General features: G+C 40.3%; 1 protein-coding gene across 1 annotated transcript in view; it reads right to left on the reverse strand.

Annotated features, from left to right (window-relative positions):
* LOC128512255 (immunoglobulin lambda-1 light chain-like) overlaps window positions 1–5117 on the reverse strand; it is a 60190-nt gene extending 55073 nt beyond the window's left edge. The window contains exons 1-4 of the mRNA XM_053485448.1: window positions 5078–5117; window positions 4841–4985; window positions 2992–3116; window positions 2570–2899 (exon numbers count right to left, since the gene is read on the reverse strand). Coding sequence (XP_053341423.1) covers window positions 2570–2899; window positions 2992–3116; window positions 4841–4985; window positions 5078–5117 — 640 coding nt within the window. The remainder of the gene's footprint in view (window positions 1–2569; window positions 2900–2991; window positions 3117–4840; window positions 4986–5077) is intronic.
* Between the last annotated feature and the right edge of the window lie 14662 nt (window positions 5118–19779).

Genomic DNA, 19779 nt, shown 5'->3' on the forward strand with positions numbered 1-19779 from the left:
CTGAGTGTTTCTAAATTTGTTTTTAGCTCGGGGAACAGACACAGTCTCAATACAGTGAACCCTGAGTGACGACTCTATGCAGCTAGCAGACGATTGGTTTAGCCTGTCTGTCTGCTCCTTGGCCTGGGCTCTTGATTGTCACCGATTAACTAGGCCTCTTCTGCGACTATGAGCTATACTGCAAGAAATGAGAGCAGCACCTTCCCGAGTGGGATGGACACCGTCCCGCCCTAACAGGCCAGTTTTGCCCTGAAAGGTCTTCCAATTATCAATGAAGCCCACGTTGTTTTTGGAGCACCACCTGGACATCCAGCGGTTCAGCGACCATAACCTGCTGTTAGTTATGTCACCACGTCTCATTGGGATGGGACCAGAGCATACTACTCCATCGGACATCACCTTCGCTAATTTAAACACCTCTATAAAGTTATTCTTACTAACCTCTGATTGACGAAGGCGTATATCGTTAGCTCCAGCATGTACTACTATCTTGGAGAACCTGTGCTGTCCTAGAGCCCTAAGATTACCTGCTATGTCCGGTGCTCTGGCTCCCGGGATACACCTAACCACTGCCGCTGGCGCCCCTAAAGGCCTGGCTAATTTCACAAGTCTCAGTATAGAGTCTCCTATAACCAGAGCTCTTTCAGGTTTCTCAGTGGGTGAGACAAGAGCACCACTGAGGAGAGCAAACCTGTTGGACACGTGAAGCGCAGAAGAGGTGTGCTCCGGTGGGCTAGCCTTAGCGTTAGCTTTGGCTGAACGAGTATGCCGCTGAGTCGTCACCCACTCGCCCCGCTGTGAGGGCTCTAATGCCGAAGTTGGGGGCTAATTATCTCCGCCTGTGGCACCCAGACTGTCCGCTACAGGAATAACCCTGCTCTTACACTCTCTAACCCTCTCTAAAGTCTGGATGCGCTCCTCTAACGCTGATATCTTCTCCGTCAGAGTGCTCACTAACACACACCTATCACAAATAAAATTACCACTAACAACGGAGGAAGAATTTCTAAACATCCTGCACTCTACACACTGAACGACCTGAATATTAGATATGATATCGTACCTGAGTTGGAGTTTAGTTGTTTGGAGCTGAATTCCGTTTGTTGTTTTTAGACGAAGAAACTCGCGCGTTCTCCAAAAAGCGCAGAAAAAAGGCGAAGCCAAATAGTATAAAGATGTAAAAACTAGTTGCTATTAATATTATTATTGTATAAATGAAAAAGTTATGTAATTTAAACGCTAATACAAACGCAAAACTTTTGCGGCAAAAACAGGAAGCTACGTCACCTCAAGCATTGTTTTTTTTTAACTTCATTCTTGTGTGCTTATTATGAAGTTATTGTTCCTGCAGATGATTTAAGTCAGTTACATGCAAAATGTGTCCTGTAGAATTCAGAGAAGTTCATCATTTACATAAAGCTGAAATGTCAGTGTGAGAACCAGCAGGTGTAAAAAACAAACTTCGTTTAAAAAAATAACGGCATAGACACATTTTTTTACTTTGCACGTCATTCAGTGTCACCAACTGACCCAAACCACCCAAATCTAACATGCAGATATCACTGTAAAACATTTCTTAGTAAACTCTGGAACCATAAAGTGAATGTATCTGATAGATCCGTCAGCTGGTTAAGTAGCTGAACAAGACAAAATAACAGTGTAGATAATCGTTTAGATAATGTTGTGTAATTGTGTAGACAGCAGTGTTTATTCTGATCCTGAATGTAGTTTAGGCAAGAGTGAATTTTCTTAATTAGCTAATTATAACTCAACTTCCAATCTTTTCATTAAAGCAGTGGGTAGTGATGTGTTTATTTGGTTGGTCCTGTGGTGGACCATTAAATTTTCATTTCTTATTCACATTTGAATAATTGTGTAATCTGAACTCTACAACATGACCTTGGATGAACATTATTGCAAGGGGAATTACTGTATATTATAAGTTCTCAGCATCTTTCTCCCTGTTCTGTATTTGCTCCTGTTAGTTCAAGAGAACCATAAGATAGTGACAGGACACTGCAAGGAGGAAAGAGCTGTCATGGATGATATATCAGAGACTGGAAGGGTAGGGTGGGTTGCCCTCAACCTCAAGGAAATAAAGCAATAACGTCATTAACCTATAAGAAAGATGCTGAGACGTGTACAGAACAGACTGCTCTGATCTGCAGATATGTCATCTGGTATGTACTTTTTCAGAATAAATTGACACTAGACAGGACTAACAGGAACTTATTGACAGGAACTTAACTTTGAGACAGGCTCTGGTAAGTAAATGTACATTGGTCTGTTTGACTCACATTCCTGATCACATTATTCCGTCCAGTCCAGTTCCACATCACTGCCACACTGTATGAATACACATCAGGTTCTTTAAAGTTGTAAGAGTCTGTGTTTAAATTTTATTAATGAGGAATAAAAAGGTCACACTGTATCTGTGATCTACTACAGTGAACATCATTGAGTTTCCACTACAGTATGAAATTCAGGTTTTTGTTATTTCTAGTGATGTGTGAAAGCAGAAGTGAGTGTGAGCAGTGAGGAGGTTTTTGTCACGGTGTACATCACTGTGATACGTACTCTTTAGCAGAGCTGTCCCAGGTCTTACAGTAATACACTGCTGAGTCTCCCACCTCCACATTACTGATAATCAGTTTATAATCTGATTTAGAGGAGTGTGTTGATGTGAATTTAGGTGATGAGAAACCAGATCCATATTTAGGAGAACTCCATTCATGATAATGTCTTATCACATGCTGAGGAACTCCTCCAGGAACCTGTTTGTACCAGCGTGCACCTTGATCAGTAACAGTCCCCAGGTTACAGTCCATGGTGGCCGTCTGTCCTTGAGTCAGTGTGAGAACAGGAGGCTTCTGCGTCACCACAATCACACCACTGACACCTGGAATAAAAACAGCACACATGTTACATCACTTCATGCTCACATTAGATGGAGCCCAAATGCTGATGAGCTCCAGAGTTGTGAAATCTTACATGAGAGAGCAGTGAAGAGAGAGCAGAGCGCTGGCAGCATGGTGTCTGTGTGTGATGGGACTCTCGTGCTGAGTGAAGAGATGAGCAGCGTGAGGAGCAGATAAAGGAGAGACTGCAGGGACGTGCTATAAGAGAGACAGGAGGAGGGACAGAGGGAGGAGACGCTCAACAACACACACCACAGCTGACCCACGACATTACCTTACACTGAATTGTTTTGAATTATAGTTTACATGTTTTACCTATTTCAATATTTATATCATCTGTGGAATCCTACTGCTTAACTGAGGGTAACTCAAATACATTTTAGATGGAAGTTTTTAAGATTTAAGATTCAAAGAGTTTGATGCTTTTCTACTCAGAGAGAAGTGAAAGAGAGAAACCACATCATTTACATGGAGCTAAAATGATGGATCGAGGACCAGCAGGTGTATCCTGAGTGACAGGGGACGTCCACACACTGATTAGGACTTGGATTGTCCTGATTAGGGTGATTAGGGTGAACAGTTGTTTCTCTCTCTCATCATTATTTAAGAATTTCATAAAATAGAAGTTAGCAGGATTCTTCCAAAAGCTGCTTGCTTTAACAAACTCAGTAATCTGGCTAGAAGTTTTTTTTTTTTTTTTTTTTCAGGAAAGTGCTTACAGAATAATAACTCTGGTTATTATTATAACCAGTTCTCTGGTTTCCTCCAACAGTCCAAAAACATGTAGATTAGGCTACTGGCGTTTCCAAATTTCTCATAGTGTGAATGCTCTTGTGTATATTGACCAGAAGTCCTACCACAGTGGTAGAAATAGGAATAAATATAATGGTCACCTTTGGCCTCCAGAGGTTTCTAGATGGATGGATGGAACAATAACTACTGTAGAAGTCCTCTACACAATGAACAGAACCTGCTGGAAGTATAATTTTGAAATGCTCCATTTAGAGTTGAGTGTTTTAAATAGAAACTGCTCCTGAGTTAAAGACATATGGTAATACTCTTAGAGCATGAGCAAAATCATTCTTTTATTTAATGAGACAAAAATTTAACTTTAAAGGATGAAGTCTCAAGCGTTATATTGAGTAAACCCAGGTCAAGCTAATCTACTGGCTAATAATATTCTTATGATAAAGCAAGGTGGTGGGAGCATAATGCCATGGCAATGCTGGCAAGGACGGGTAGTAAATAAATGAACGCAGAGTTTAAATAACCTCTTACAGTGGCTACGTTTCACTTTTTAGCATAATAACAATCTCAAAGCTTACAATAGCCATCATCACATCTGGAACCAGTTTGTCTTAGTTAATGCTTAAATTGAATCTCATACTAAATGATATTGTTACAAAAATATATCAAGAATTAAACAGAGGAAATCATTATAAGAGCTTTCGTACTGTATGTAGATCACCTGAACATGGTAAGATGTTTAGAGCCAAAAAAACAAAACTGGAAATATGGTTAGAACCGTATACAGTGCATTTTAACTGTGCATAACTGTCCAGTCTATGTAGACAAATTAACAATGAAAATCTTCAAGGCTCTTCAATGCAAATCAAGTGAGTATCTGCTTCAGTTTCATTGAGGTGAAGTTCAGGTTTTTGTTGTTTCTCATGGTGTGTGGAAGCAGAAGTGAGTGTGAGCAGTGAGAAGGTTTTTGTCATGGTGTACATCACTGTGATACAACTCCACTAACAGAATTGTCCCAGGTGTGACAGTAATACACTGCTGAGTCTCCAACCTCCACGTTCATAATGAACAATTTATATTCTGATGTAGAGGAGGTGGTTGATGTAAATTTAGGTGATGAGAAACCAGATCCATATTTAGGAGAGCTCCATTCATGATAGTTATGTAGCAAAAACTGAGGAACTCCTCCTAAAACCTGTTTGTACCAGCGTGCACCACTTTTTGTAACAGTCCCCAGGTTACAGTCCATAGTGGCCGTCTGTCCTTGAGTCAGTGTGAGAACAGGAGGCTTCTGCGTCACCCCAGTCACACCACTGACACCTAGAATAAAAACAGCACACATGTTACATCACTTCATGCTCACATTAGATGGAGCCCAAATGCTGATGAGCTCCAGAGTTGTAAAATCTTACATGAGAGAGCAGTGAAGAGAGAGCAGAGCGCTGGCAGCATGGTGTCTGTGTGTGATGGGACTCTCGTACTAAGTGAAGAGATGAGCAGCGTGAGGAGCAGATAAAGGAGAGACTGCAGGGACGTGCTATAAGAGAGACAGGAGGAGGGACAGAGGGAGGAGACGCTTAACAACACACACCACAGCTGATGATCTCCGTAGTAGGGTACTACATACTAAACACACTCCACTGCACTGTTATTATTAACTCACCTTTCACACGTTAATGTGTGACAAATTTAATTCAATTCAATTCAATTTTATTTGTATAGCGCTTTTAGCAATTTTCATTGCCGCAAAGCAGCTTTACACAATCAAAAGAATTATTTAAGTTTGTATGAAATGTGAATTTTTATGAATCAAAATGGTCAGTTTGTCCCTGGTGAGCAAGCCGAGGGCGACAGTGGCAAGGAAAAACTCCCTGAGATGGTAATAGGAAGAAACCTTGAGAGGAACCAGACTCAACAGGGAACCCATCCTCATTTGGGTGAAACAGAAAGCAGTAAATGATCTGCATTTATACAGTGTGTAGGGTGGGAGGCAGTTCAGCTATAATAGCTGATGTTAATTGATGTTAATATGGAGTCCAGGTAGTTATTGAAGACCCAGGTAGACTTGTAAGCAGTTCCAGTCTTGAAATATCGAACTGTCAAGTCCCCAGAGAAACAGTTGCCAACACCAGTCAAGGCCAGAACCATTTTCTAGGTAGAGATAATCATCCCCAGACACCAGACGCATCCCAGAGAGACACACGGGGCATCCATGTGACGAGATCTTCAGCCAGAAGCGAGGCACCAGGATGGGTCAGACAGGTCCGGAGGGCAGAGGGAGTCTGGATCACTGGCAGCTCGGGAACGACATGTGTAGCTTGACAGAGAGAGAGAAAGAGTGAAAGGGGGAGACAGGAGGAGAGAGGAAAGAGAAAGAGGGGGGGGGGAAGAGAAGAAGAGGAGAGATGGCAGTTAGGTATGGTCACAGTCACACAATGTATAATGTGAATGTATATTAACTGTAGAGTGCAAGCAGAGACTCCGGCAGGACTAACTATGACAGCATAACTAAAAGGGAGAGCCAGAAGGAAACACAAACATGAGGGCTTCCTGAGATGTAAAGCAAACAATCACCTCACCGTCAGCAAACCTGAGGGATCAATGAGAGTGAGGAAGACAGCTTCCAAACATACCAGTTCACCATAATACTCTACTCTACGTCCATGAGTCCCCCAGATCTGCTCCTTTACCTATGGCAAATCTATTTATAAAAATGCTTGACTAAATAAATAGGTTTTTAGCCTGGACTTAAACACTGAGACTGTGTCTGAGTCCCGAACACTATTTGGAAGACTATTCCATAATTTTGGGGCTTTGTAAGAAAAAGCTCTGCCCCCAGCTGTATTTTTCATAATACGCGGTACTGATAAGCAGCCTGCATCCTGTGATCGAAGTAGGCGTGGCGGATCGTAAGACACTAGCAGTTCGCTCAGGTACTGCGGCGCGAGACCATTTAATGCTTTATATGTCAAAAGTAGTATTTTAAAATCAATGCGAAATTTTACAGGGAGCCAATGCAGTGAAGATAAGATAGGGGTGATGTGCTCATATCTTCTGGTTCTAGTGAGGACTCTCGCTGCTGCATTTTTGACTAGCTGAAGCTTATTTATGCATCTAGCTGAACAACCAGACAGTAAGGCATTACAATAGTCCAACCTAGAGGTGATAAAAGCATGAACTAGTTTTTCTCCATCGTTTAGCGACAATAAATTTCTTATCCTGGCAATATTTCTAAGGTGAAAGAATGCTATCCTGGTAATATTATCTACATGAGCTTCAAATGAAAGGCTGGAATCAATAATCACACCAAGGTCTTTCACTGTTGCATTTGATGGAACAGAAAGGCCATCTAAAGTTACGGTGTGATCTAAAATTTTACTCCTAGCTGTATGCGGTCCTATGACTAGAACTTCTGTCTTATCCGGATTTAGCAGAAGGAAGTTAATTAGCATCCAATTTCTTATGTCCTGCACACATTGCTCAATTTTGGTAAGCTGTTTTTTCTCATCAGGTTTTGCTGAGACATATAACTGTGTATCGTCAGCATAACAATGAAAACTGAGACCATGCTTACGGATTATGTTGCCCAGAGGAAGCATGTAAAGGGAAAAAAGCAGTGGACCTAAAACTGAACCCTGCGGAACGCCAAACTCCACTAGAGAACCTGCAGAATAATCACCATTTAAGTCTACATACTGATAACGATGGGTCAGATAGGATCTAAGCCAGGAGAGGGCTGTACCCTTAATTCCTACTACATTTTCTAATCTGTGAAGAAGAATAGCGTGATCAACGGTGTCAAAAGCTGCACTGAGGTCGAGTAATACAAGCATAGTTACTGATCAGAGACCAATAGGATGTCATTTACTACTTCAACGAGTGCTGTCTCTGTACTGTGATGAGGCCTAAATCCTGACTGATACAGTTCATGTATGCCATTTCTATGTAAATATAAGCATAGCTGCTCCGCTACTATCTTTTCCAGAATCTTACAGATAAAGGGGAGGTTTGATATTGGCCTGTAACTGGACAGCTGACAGGGGTCGAGGTCAGGTTTCTTAATTATTGGTTTGATAACTGCTAATTTAAAAGATTTTGGAACATAACCAATGCTGAGTGAAGAATTAATTATTCTCAACAGGGGTTCTGTTATTGCTGGTACTATCTGTTTAAAAAAAATGTGTCGGTACAGGATCTAATATACAGGGTGATGAATTTGCAGAAGAGATGAGTGAAATTAGTTCATTCTCTTCAAGGGGAGTAAAGTATTCTAGGTTCTGATCTGACATGGCTAGATTAACATCTGCATCAATTACATTGTTAGGTTTCAAAACCTCAATTTTATGCCTAATATTTACAATTTTATTATTTAAAAAGTTCATGAAGTCCTCACTATTGCATGATGTTGTTGTGGAGATTTCTGCAGTGGTCTTATTTCTGGTTAATTTGGCTACAGCATTAAATAAGAATCTAGGATTATTTTTGTTATTTTCTATAAGAGTGGAGAGATATGTTGATCTAGCTACACTAAGAGCTTTTCTATAGTTCAGGATGCTCTCCTTCCATGCTATTTGAAATACTAGCAATTTAGTTTGACGCCATTTACGTTCTAATTTCCGAGCGGTCTGTTTTAAAGTGCGCGTGTGATCGTTATACCAGAGAGCAAGTTTCTTATCTCTAATAATTTTTCTTTTAACTGGAGCTACATTATCTAAGGTATAGCGAAATGTCGACTCTAAATATTCAGTCGCCTGATCGAGTTCTGTGGGGTCAGACGGTGATCTAATCGAAGTTGGGAACTCTGGGAGATTACTGATAAAACTCTGTTTGGTAGTTGATGTGAATGTACGTTTCATACGGTAGCGCGGCGCTGTGCGTACATTATTACTGTGACACACTTGAATTGAGACAAGATAGTGATCTGAGATAACTTCAGATAGTGGAATTGTGAATAAATTTCTTATACTTAATCCGAATAATATTATTAATCTAAAGTGTGACCTGCTTTATGAGTGGGTCCTACTACACACTGATTTACTCCTACCGAGTCCAGTATGGACATAAATGCTGTTCTCAGAGGGTCTTCTGGGTTTTCAAAATGAATATTAAAATCTCCAGCAATTAACACTTTGTCTACAGAAACGACTAGGTTTGAGAGGAAATCTGCAAATTCACTAAGAAATTCAGAGTACGGCCCTGGAGGACTGTAAATGACAATTAGCGGGATCGACTGAGCTGACTTAATATAGTTAAATACACTTATGTTACTATAAAGAATTTCAAATGAATTAAATTTGTGTCTGTGTTTTTGTACAATAGTCAAATTATCATTGTGAATAACTGCGACGCCTCCTCCTCTACCAGTTAACCGAGGCTGGTGTATGTAGCTGTATCCAGGAGGACTAGCTTCATTTAGAGCTACATACTCGTCCTGTTTAATCCAGGTTTCTGTTAAACAGAGTATATCAAACTCCTGATCTGTGATAATTTCATTAACTATAACTGCTTTAGATGCGAGAGATCTAATATTTAACAGTCCTAGCTTCAGATCAGAGGTGCCGGCTGCACATTCAGTCTGATCCAAGTTTGTGGTCTTTATGTTAATTAAATTACTAAAAACAGACTTTCTGAGTCTTTCTAAATTTGTTTTTAGCTCGGGGAACAGACACAGTCTCAATAGAGTGAACCCTGAGTGACGACTCTATGCAGCTAGCAGACGGTTCGTTTAGCCTGTCTGTCTGCTCCCTGGCCTGGGCTCTGGATTGTCACCGATTAACTAGGCCTCTTCTGAGACTATGAGCTATACTGCAAGAAATAAGAGCAGCACCTTCCCGAGTGGGATGGACACCGTCCCGCCCTAACAGGCCAGCTTTGCCCTCAAAGGTCTTCCAATTATCAATGAAGCCCACGTTGTTTTTGGAGCACCACCTGGACATCCAGTGGTTCAGCGACCATAACCTGCTGTAAGTTATGTCACCACGTCTTATTGGGATGGGACAAGAGCATATTGAGTCATCGGACATCGCCTTCGCTAATTTAAACACCTCTATAAAGTTATTCTTACTAACCTCTGATTGACGAAGGCGTATATCGTTAGCTCCAGCATGTACCACTATCTTGACGAACCTGTGCTGTCCTAGAGCCCTAAGATTACCTGCTATGTCCGGTGCTCTGGCTCCCGGGATACACCTAACCACTGCCGCCCCTAAAGGTCTAGCTAATTACACATGTCTCAGTATAGAGTCTCCTATAACCAGGGCTCTTTCAGGTTTCTCAGTGGGTGCATCACTGAGGAGAGCAAACCTGTTGGACACGTGAAGCGCAGAAGAGGTGTGCTCCGGTGGGCTAGCCTTAGCGTTAGCTTTGGCTGAACGAGTATGCCGCCGAGTCGTCACCCACTCGCCCCGCTGTGAGGGCTCTAATGCCGGAGTGGGGGGCTGATTATCTACGCCTGCGGCACCCAGACTGTCCGCTACATGAATAACGCTGCTCTTACACTCTCTAACCCTCTCTAAAGTCTGGATGCGCTCCGCTAACGCTGATATCTTCTCCGTCAGAGTGCTCACTAACACACACCTATCACAAATAAAAGTACCACTAACGACGGAGGAAGAATGTCTAAACATCCTGCACTCTACACACTGAACAAGCTGAATATTAGACATGATATTGTACCTGAGTCGGAGTTTAGTTGTTTGGAGCTGAATTCCGTTTGTTGTTTTTAGACGAAGAAACTCGCGCATTCTCCAAAAAGCGCAGAAAAAAGGCGAAGCTAAATAGTATGAGGATGTAAAAACTAGTTGCTATTAATATTATTATTGTACAAATGAAAAAGTTATGTAATTTAAATGCTAATACAAACGCAAAACTTTTGCGGCAAAAACAGGAAGCTACGTCACCTCAAGCATTGTTTTTTTTCAACTTCATTCTTGTGTGCTGATTATGAAGTTATTGTTCCTGCAGATGATTTAAGTCAGTTACATGCAGAATGTGTCCTGTAGAATTCAGAGAAGTTCATCATTTACATAAAGCTGAAATGTCAGTGTGAGGACCACCAGGTTTAAAAACAAACTTTGTTTTAAAAAATAACGGCATAGACACATTTTTTTACTTTGCACGTCATTCAGTGTCACCAACTGCCCCAAACCACCCAAATCTAACGTGCAGATATCACTGTAAAACATTCCTTAGTAAACTCTGGAACCATGAAGTGAATGTATCTGATAGATCCGTCAGCTGGTTAAGTAGCCGAACAAGAGAAAATAACGGTGTAGATAATCGTTTAGATAATGTTGTGTAATTGTGTAGACAGCAGTGTTTATTCTGATCCTGAATGTAGTTTAGGCAAGAGTGCATTTGCTTAATTAGCTAATTATAACTCAACTTCCAATCTTTTCATGAAAGCAGTGGGTAGTGATGTGTTTATTTGGTTGGTCCTGTGGTGGGCTATTAAATTTCCATTTCTTATTCACATTTGAATAATTGTGTAATCTGAACTCTACAACATGACCTTGGATGAACATTATTGCAAGGGGAATTACTGTATATTATAAGTTCTCAGCTTCTTTCTCACTGTTCTGTATTTGCTCCTGTTAGTTCATTCAGGAAAACCAGAAGATAGTGACAGGACACTGCAAGGAGGAAAGAGCTGTCATGGACGATATATCAGAGAATGGAAGGGTAGGGTGGGTTGCCCTCAACCTCAAGGAAATAAAGCAATAACGTCATTAACCTATAAGAAAGATGCTGAGACGTGTACAGAACAGACTGCTCTGATCTGCAGATATGTCATCTGGTATGTACTTTTTCAGAATAAATTGACACTAGACAGGACTAACAGGAACTTACTGACAGGAACTTAACTTTGAGACAGGCTCTGGTAAGTAAATGTACAATGGTCTGTCTGACTCACATTCCTGATCACATTATTCCATCCAGTCCAGTTCCACATCACTGCCACACTGTATGGATACACATCAGGTTCTTTAAAGTTGTAAGAGTCCGTGTTAAAATTTTATTAATGAGGAATAAAAAGGTCACACTGTATCTGTGATCTACTTGAGTGAACATCATTGAGTTTCCACTACAGTATGAGAGTCAGGTTTTTGTTATTTCTAGTGATGTGTGAAAGCAGAAGTGAGTATGACAGTCAGGAGGTTTTTGTCATGGTGTACATCACTGTGAGACCCACTCATTAGCAGAGCTGTCCCAGGTCTTACAGTAATACACTGCTGAGTCTCCCACCTCCACATTACTGATAATCAGTTTATAATCTGATTTAGAGGAGTGTGTTGATGTGAATTTAGGAGATGAGAAACCAGATCCATATCGAGGAGAGCTCCATTCATGATAGTTATGTAGCAAAAACTGAGGAACTCCTCCAGGAACCTGTTTGTACCAGCGTGAACTTTGATCAGTAACAGTCCCCAGGTTACAGTCCATGGTGGCCGTCTGTCCTTGAGTCAGTGTGAGAACAGGAGGCTTCTGCGTCACCACAGTCACACCACTGACACCTGGAATAAAAACAGCACACAAGTTACATCACTTCATGCTCACATTAGATGGAGCCCAAATGCTGATGAGCTCCAGAGTTGTGAAATCTTACATGAGAGAGCAGTGAAGAGAGAGCAGAGCGCTGGCAGCATGGTGTCTGTGTGTGATGGGACTCTCGTGCTGAGTGAAGAGATGAGCAGCGTGAGGAGCAGATAAAGGAGAGACTGCAGGGACGTGCTATAAGAGAGACAGGAGGAGGGACAGAGGGAGGAGATGCTCAACAACACACACCACAGCTGACCCATGACATCACTGCCATGTGTTATAAAGTACACATCTTTACACTGAAATCGTTCTCACTTCAGTTTTTACATCATTTGTGGAATCCTACTGCTTAACTGAGTTTAACTCAAATACATTTTAGATGGAAGTTTTTAACACATGAACGTACAGAGTTTGTTGTTCTTCCACACTGTAAGAAGTGAAAGAGAGAAACCACATCATTTACATGGAGCTGAAATGACAGATCGAGGACCAGCAGGTGTATCCTGAGTGAGAGAGGACGTCCACACACTGATTAGGACTCAGAGTCGTCTCTTGAGGAAAATGTCCACACCAGTGCTCCTGTCTCTCTGTCCCTGAGCTCCTTCAGTATCGCTGCTCCTCTCACATTGTGTGTAAATGTCTGCTGCCTCAGAACCATTCAAACTTCCGCAGCACAAACTACAGAGTTGTGTGTTTAAAATGTTATTCCATATTTGTTGTTCAGTTTATAATAAAGTGTATCGGCCACCAGAGGTGGAAAGTAGTGAATTACATTTACTCGCATTACTGTAATTGAGTAGATCTTTTGTGTACTTCTACTTTTTAAAGTAGTTTTTAAAATCTGTAATTTTACTTTTACTCAAGTATGTTTTGTTTAAAGTGTTGTACTTCACTACATTTTAAATCATATACACTACTGAGTAAAAAATAAATGAATTAAAATGAAAAATAATACAAATAATACAACGGGTGTAAGGGTCCACCACCAGAGGTCACTGTTTTTTATTTCGTAGTTTTTGTTGGCTGACCCAGTTTCCCAGCAGGCACCTCGGTCAGGTGATGCGAGTGCACACCTGAACCGAGGTAGCCATCAATCCATCTATAAATAGCTGTTTAGACTGGGAAACTGGGTCGAGCATTTTTGTTTTTACCACTGTCATGTGTGTGGGCATTTTGTTCTGTTTTCTATGTTTAGTTTATTTTGATTTTAGTTGTGTTGACTTGGGCTCTCTTATTGGCAATGTTTCTGTGTATGTTTTGTGTATCTGTGTTAGTGGAGCTGATTCAGTCCTGTCCACAAACTCAAACAGTCACACTCCAAACTCCACTATGGCCAAGACCAAAGAGCTGTCAAAGGACACCAGAAACAAAATAGTAGACCTGCACCAGGCTGGAGAGACTGAATCTGCAATAGGTAAGCAGCTTGGTGTGAAGAAATCAACTGGACCAAAGTAACAAAGACTACCATCAGTAACACACTGCGCATCCAGGGACTTAAATACTGCAGTGCCAGACATGTCCCCCTGCTTAAGCCAGTACATATCCAGGCCCGTCTGAAGTTTGCTAGAGAGCATTTGGATGATCCAGAAGAGGACTGGGAGAATGTCATTTGGTCAGATAAAACCAAAATAAGTGTTTGGAGGATAAAGAGTGCTGAGTTGCATCCAAAGAACATCATACCTACTGTGAAGCATGGGGGTGGAAACATCATGGTTTGGGGCTGGAACCAGGACGACTTTCCCCAAGGAAAGAATGAATGGGGCCATGTATCGTGAGATTTCGAGTAAAAACCTCATTCCATCACCAAGGGCATTGAAGATAAAACGTGGCTGGGTCTTTCAGCATGACAATGATCCCAAATACACAGAAATTTTGTTATTGACCAAATACTTATTTTCCACCATAATTTACAAATAAACTCTTTGAACCTTTCAAAACTTTTTACTTAGTCATGTGTGTGTAGTTAATTAAAATGAAATAAAATTGAGTTCATTCTATTACCTAGGTTGTGCCAAAAACAAATATCACTCTATATTGCACAATCCTGACTCCTATATATTTATTAAAACATAATAATGCAAAGAATGGCTAAAAATGCTTCGCCACCACCGCAGGTATATTTCACACCTGTGGGAACTTATTTGGACTTTCTGTTTAAGAATTGCAAAAATAAAGTACCCAAGGAAGTTTCTCTTTTAATACACCATGTGTTTAATAAAGTATGTAGGTTGGTAACGACTAAAGTCAATTACAAAATTTTAATATATAATAGATAGATTGTAATAGATAAATGTTTTATGTTTTACGCCAGCGTGCATTTTCACAAGTAACAGTCCCCAGATTACAGTCCTTGTTGGCTATCTGACCTCAAGTTAGTGTGAGAACTGACACCTGGAATAAAAACACCACATGTTACAACAATTCATGCTTGCATTAGATGGAGCCCAAATAAATGTATTACACTATTAAAGTGTCAGTTAAACTGTCGATAATCACTAAATCAGATGAAATCTTTGTTTACATTTCTGTGTAGATTATACTGATCATTACAGCCAAACAACTGAGTTAAAAACCTACATGGAATCATGGATTCACTTTGGATAAGAAGATCTGCCGAATGCGTAAAAGTAAATCAACAATCGGTGTTTCTTTTCATAAATATGCAATAAAGAGGTATCTGAAATCTTTAATGTGATTAAGTTCAGTGAACACTGACTTTTAACTTTAGGTTTTTGTTGTTTTTGCTCTTGTGTGAAAGCAGAAGTGAGTGTGAGCAGTGAGGAGGTTTTTGTCATGGTATATACTGTACCACTGTGATACCCACTCTTTGGCAGGGGTGTCGTATGTGCAACAGTAATACACTGCTGAGTCTCCCACCTCCACATTACTGATAATCAGTTTATAATCTGATTTAGAGGAGTGTGTTGATAAGAAACCAGATCCATATGTCGGTGAGGTCCAGTCATGATAATTTCTTAACACATACTGAGGAGCTCCACCAGGAATGTGCTTGTGCCAGCGGGCACCACTGTCCATGCCCAGATTACAGTCCGTGGTACACACACCACAGCTGATGCTCTCCACAGTGGTGTATTACATACTGAACACAAACTGCATAGTCATTATTAAAACTGTTGATACACACACTCTACTTAAAAATACTCCAATTAATTATCTCATCATCAAAAAAAATTTCATTTTTCTTTTGTAAAATCAGAATGTGTTCCTCTACATTTCAAAGCACTTTATCATTTACACAAAGATAAAATGTCAGTTTAAGGATCAGCAGGTGTATCCTACTGTAAGTGTCGTTCCCATCTGGGATTTAAGATAAGCCAGTGTTAAACTTGTAGAGGGTGACAGGACCATAACATTCATTGTCCTTATCTAATGTCCATATGAATGTTAAACATTCCCAAATAAATGCTGAATCTATCTGTCTGTATAAAAACTGAACATGTAACAAATGTAGTGAATATAAGTCGACTGGATGAAGCTGAATAACCGTGTGGACAGCCGTTCAGATGATATTGTGTAATGTGTTCATTCCGATTCTAACAATAGTTGAGGCAAAAGTGGACTTACTCAATGAACTGTTTATAATTCATTAACATTGCCACCACTGATGAAGATTGTGTATGAAAGCTTCATACTGCAGTTTTGCACTGATGGTGTCTCTTTAGTTGTTCATGATTTGTGAACCACTTTCAGCCTAGTGACATCAGCAGGGAGAGAAAGGAACCGTCATCTAATTCAGTATTGTGGAGTTCAGCACAGATTATACTGAATATTTAGCTCTGGCGTCTCAGCTCTCTGTGGACAGATTCCAGCATGAATCAGACTAAAATCCCAGTTCTAGTCCCAGTCCAAACTGCAGGACTCAGACCTCTACATTCTGAAACTGGTTGCAGAAATACAGGTAAGAGCAGTTTATTGATAAAAGCATGGAATTAGATTACTACATAAACCTTTCACTTTTAATTCTGCTGAAATGCAATAACTGATTCCAGCCATTTGTCAAACACACCCGCTCCGCGACCGGCACTAGGACCCGGAAGTAGTACGGTCGCAAAACAGGAAGCATAAAAAGAGACAAGATGCCGCTTCACATCGCTCAGTCATTGAGTTCGCCCATGTCGTATCTGACGGTTTGCCAGCCATTTTGTGAGTACTCACTTTCTTGGGTTTGCTTTCTGATTTGAGTGTGTGTTAAAAGGTTAAATTTGTGTTTTTCCCTTGCTCTCCACCTGAGAGTCCTTAGAATAACTTGCATGGTTATCCTGCCTACTCGCGTTGCTTCCGCGTTTGGGTTTACCATCCACGCTACAAAGGCCTAACCGCTAAGCGCTACGTCTTCTGGTCAACACGGGTTAGTTCCTGACACCATTATTCTTTAAGCTAAATCCATTCACTTCCTTAATACCTGCACAGATTGATACAAAGATATACCTGCCAGGGGACTGGTGAATATGTGCCCCAATGAACCAAAGAGACTGTACAAAACTGATCACATTGTGGAGTTCATTTTTTTTTTTCTTCTTACATTTGAATCAGGATATGTACAGTATAGTAAACTGTATACACACATATTTCTGACCTGGGATGAACATTATTGTAAAGGAAATTGTATTAAAGTTCTCAGTTTCTTTCTCACTGTTCTGTATGTGATCCTGTTAGTTCGTTCAGGAGAAGCATAAGGTAGTGACAGGATACTGCATGGAGGAAAGAGCCGTCAACATCTGTCCTCAACCTCAAAGAAATTAATCCATAACCTCATTAAACTTTGCAAAGTGTTCTTTCAGTGTTTTTACTCATTAGTGTAAGTAATTATCCATTTTACAGGTTTTCAGTGTGGGATTTTTAGCCAGGATACAGCACCCCAGGAGCAGATAGGGTTAAGGGCCTTCCTCAAGGGCTCAACAGTGGCAAATTGGCAGTGCTGGGGCTCGAACCCCAACCTTATGTACAGCCACCCTGTAACCCAGCCTTAAACATACACTCAAAAAAATGAACTATCGCTTTAGTTAGTTTTACTAAACCCATCCTTGTTCACAGTACATAAATAGTGCAAGTAACTACATTAACGTAAGTTAACTAAGTTATTTATACAAAAAATTGTAGTACTGTCGGTTTTACTTAACAAGTGTTTGTTTGGTCAACTTAACATGGTTGAGTAAAACGCTAAACTCCATAAAATTGGACCTTTGCGGATACCATAGCAGCTCACCTTGGAGGCGGAGCAACGGAACGGAAGACAAGCGAAAGCGTGAAACACCTTAAGGAGAAGACGATAGTGATTATGTCAGGTATGAATATTTAATATTTATGAATATTTCTTGCCCATCCTGATAAATACTGTCAAGAAAAAGTGATGTAGGTGTACACAGAGTGTAATTAACTTACGTTATTAATTTATTTTGTGTTTTGCTTAAAAAAAATATTTAGGCATTTATGCTAATTTTTCAAGGAAAGCATGTGGCAGTGTAAGGACTGCAAAATAACAGTGTCAACTAGATATCAGTTGTTGAAGCACTATAGATTAATGCATGGACATTATGGACGCCGTAAACATTTCCCGTGCACTTATTCTGATTGTCCCTGTAGATTTAAAACATGGAATGCGCTACACAGCCATCTTAATCGTTATCATGCTAAAGAGAACACTGAAGTACCAGTAAGGTTAGCCACATTCAGTTGTCACGTGTGTTCTTGCAGCAATATAGCATCAGAACGGGAGTATTTTAGTCACATCTATAACCACCTAAAAAGCAATGAAACGGTTCATTGTATGTTTGAGCACTGTTCTTTTCAGACAAATGTGTGTGGCACATTCAAGTCGCATAAAAATAGGAAGCACAATACTTATTCTCTTCAGGACTTCAAACCAGGTGTTGTTAGAGAAAGTGGTACTCAGAATTTCTCAGATAAATTCAATGATGATGCATTGCTAGCTGAACAGGAGAATGCAGATGTTTCAGATAATGAGGATATTGTCACAGAAGGACAAGATTTGTCCAAGACCATAGAGCTGAAATTTGCATCCATTTTGCTAAAACTTGAAAATAATTTTCATGTTCCTAGTAATGCCATTAATGAACTTATCACAGATTTGCAGTACATGATCAGTTCTGCCTCAGTAGCCTCATCAACTCAAGTCATTCTTGATACCTTCCAGAAACATAATCTTTGTGTAGATCAGCTGGTCATAAAAGAACTCATCAGTTCACTCTCATCATCCAATCCTCTGCTGAAAGCTACTGCAAAAGATGGTCCTTTAGCCACTGCTTTCAAGCGCATGAAATACTACAGAGATAATTTTGATATAATTGATCCTGTTGAAATGATTCTTCAGTCTAAAAAACATAGATCCTTCCAATATATACCTATCATAAAATCATTACAACAGCTGCTTAATCAGAAAGACATACTTAATAAAGTAGTTAATGGTCATACAGGGCAACAAATTATACATGATGGATCTTACAGATCTTTCAAAGATGGTCAACACTTTAAAGATAATGAGTTTTTCTCAGGGACTGAGCTCAGACTCTCCTTGTGTATGTACATAGATGACTTTGAGGTGTGTAATCCATTAGGAACATCACGCAAAAAGCATAAAATCTGTACAGTTTATTGGATCTTAGGAAACTTACCACCAGGCTCTAGTTCATCATTGTCCACAATTAATCTCGCTCTATTATGTAAAAGTGATGATGTGAAGGCCTTTGGCTATGAAAAAATTCTTGAGCCTCTTGTGAACGACCTCATCACTTTAGAGCAACGAGGTGTGTTTGTCAATCACCTGGAAACATTTATCAAAGGCACAGTACAATACGTGGTTGCGGACAGTCTTGGTGCACATGCTTTGGCAGGTTTTGTTGAGAATTTTTCAGGGGAATATTTTTGTAGGTTTTGCAATGCCACTCGCACAGATATTCAGTCAAAAGAGGTCAGAGATGGTGTTTTCCCTCTCCGATCTGAAGAGCAGCATGACGTACATGTTGCAGATGCATGTGAGAAAGGAGAAGCATGTTTTGGTGTAAAAAATGCTTGTCCTTTATCTGTGAACCTCTCATACTTTAAAGTCACTGCAGGTTTTCCCCCAGATGTGGCCCATGATCTCTTAGAGGGTATAGTACCTGTTGAGTTGGCAGGGTACTTTGAAATATGTATAAAGAAGAAATATTTCACCTTTGACAAACTTAATAAGCTGATTCAGGAATTTCCATTCAAATGGGGAGATAAGACCAATCGCCCTCATGTGCTTCCCCTCACTTTTGTGAGAAAAAAAACTATTGGGGGAAACGCACATGAGAATTGGTGTCTCTTGCGGCTAATACCATTAATTGTTGGAAAACTTATACCTCAGGATGAACCTGCTTGGGAGCTCATTCTTCTCTTAAAAGACATTGTTGAGCTTCTTGTATGTCCTGTGCATACTAGCGAGTCTTTTGCATACTTGGATAGCAAAATTTCTGAGCACCGCAATAGGTTTCAATTACTTTTTCCAGAAAGAAAGCTTTTGCCAAAGCATCACTTTCTGGAACATTATCCAGCAATGATTTCTCTCTTTGGT

This window comes from Clarias gariepinus, chromosome 24, assembly GCF_024256425.1.
Source record: "Clarias gariepinus isolate MV-2021 ecotype Netherlands chromosome 24, CGAR_prim_01v2, whole genome shotgun sequence".
Lineage (NCBI taxonomy): Eukaryota > Metazoa > Chordata > Actinopteri > Siluriformes > Clariidae > Clarias > Clarias gariepinus.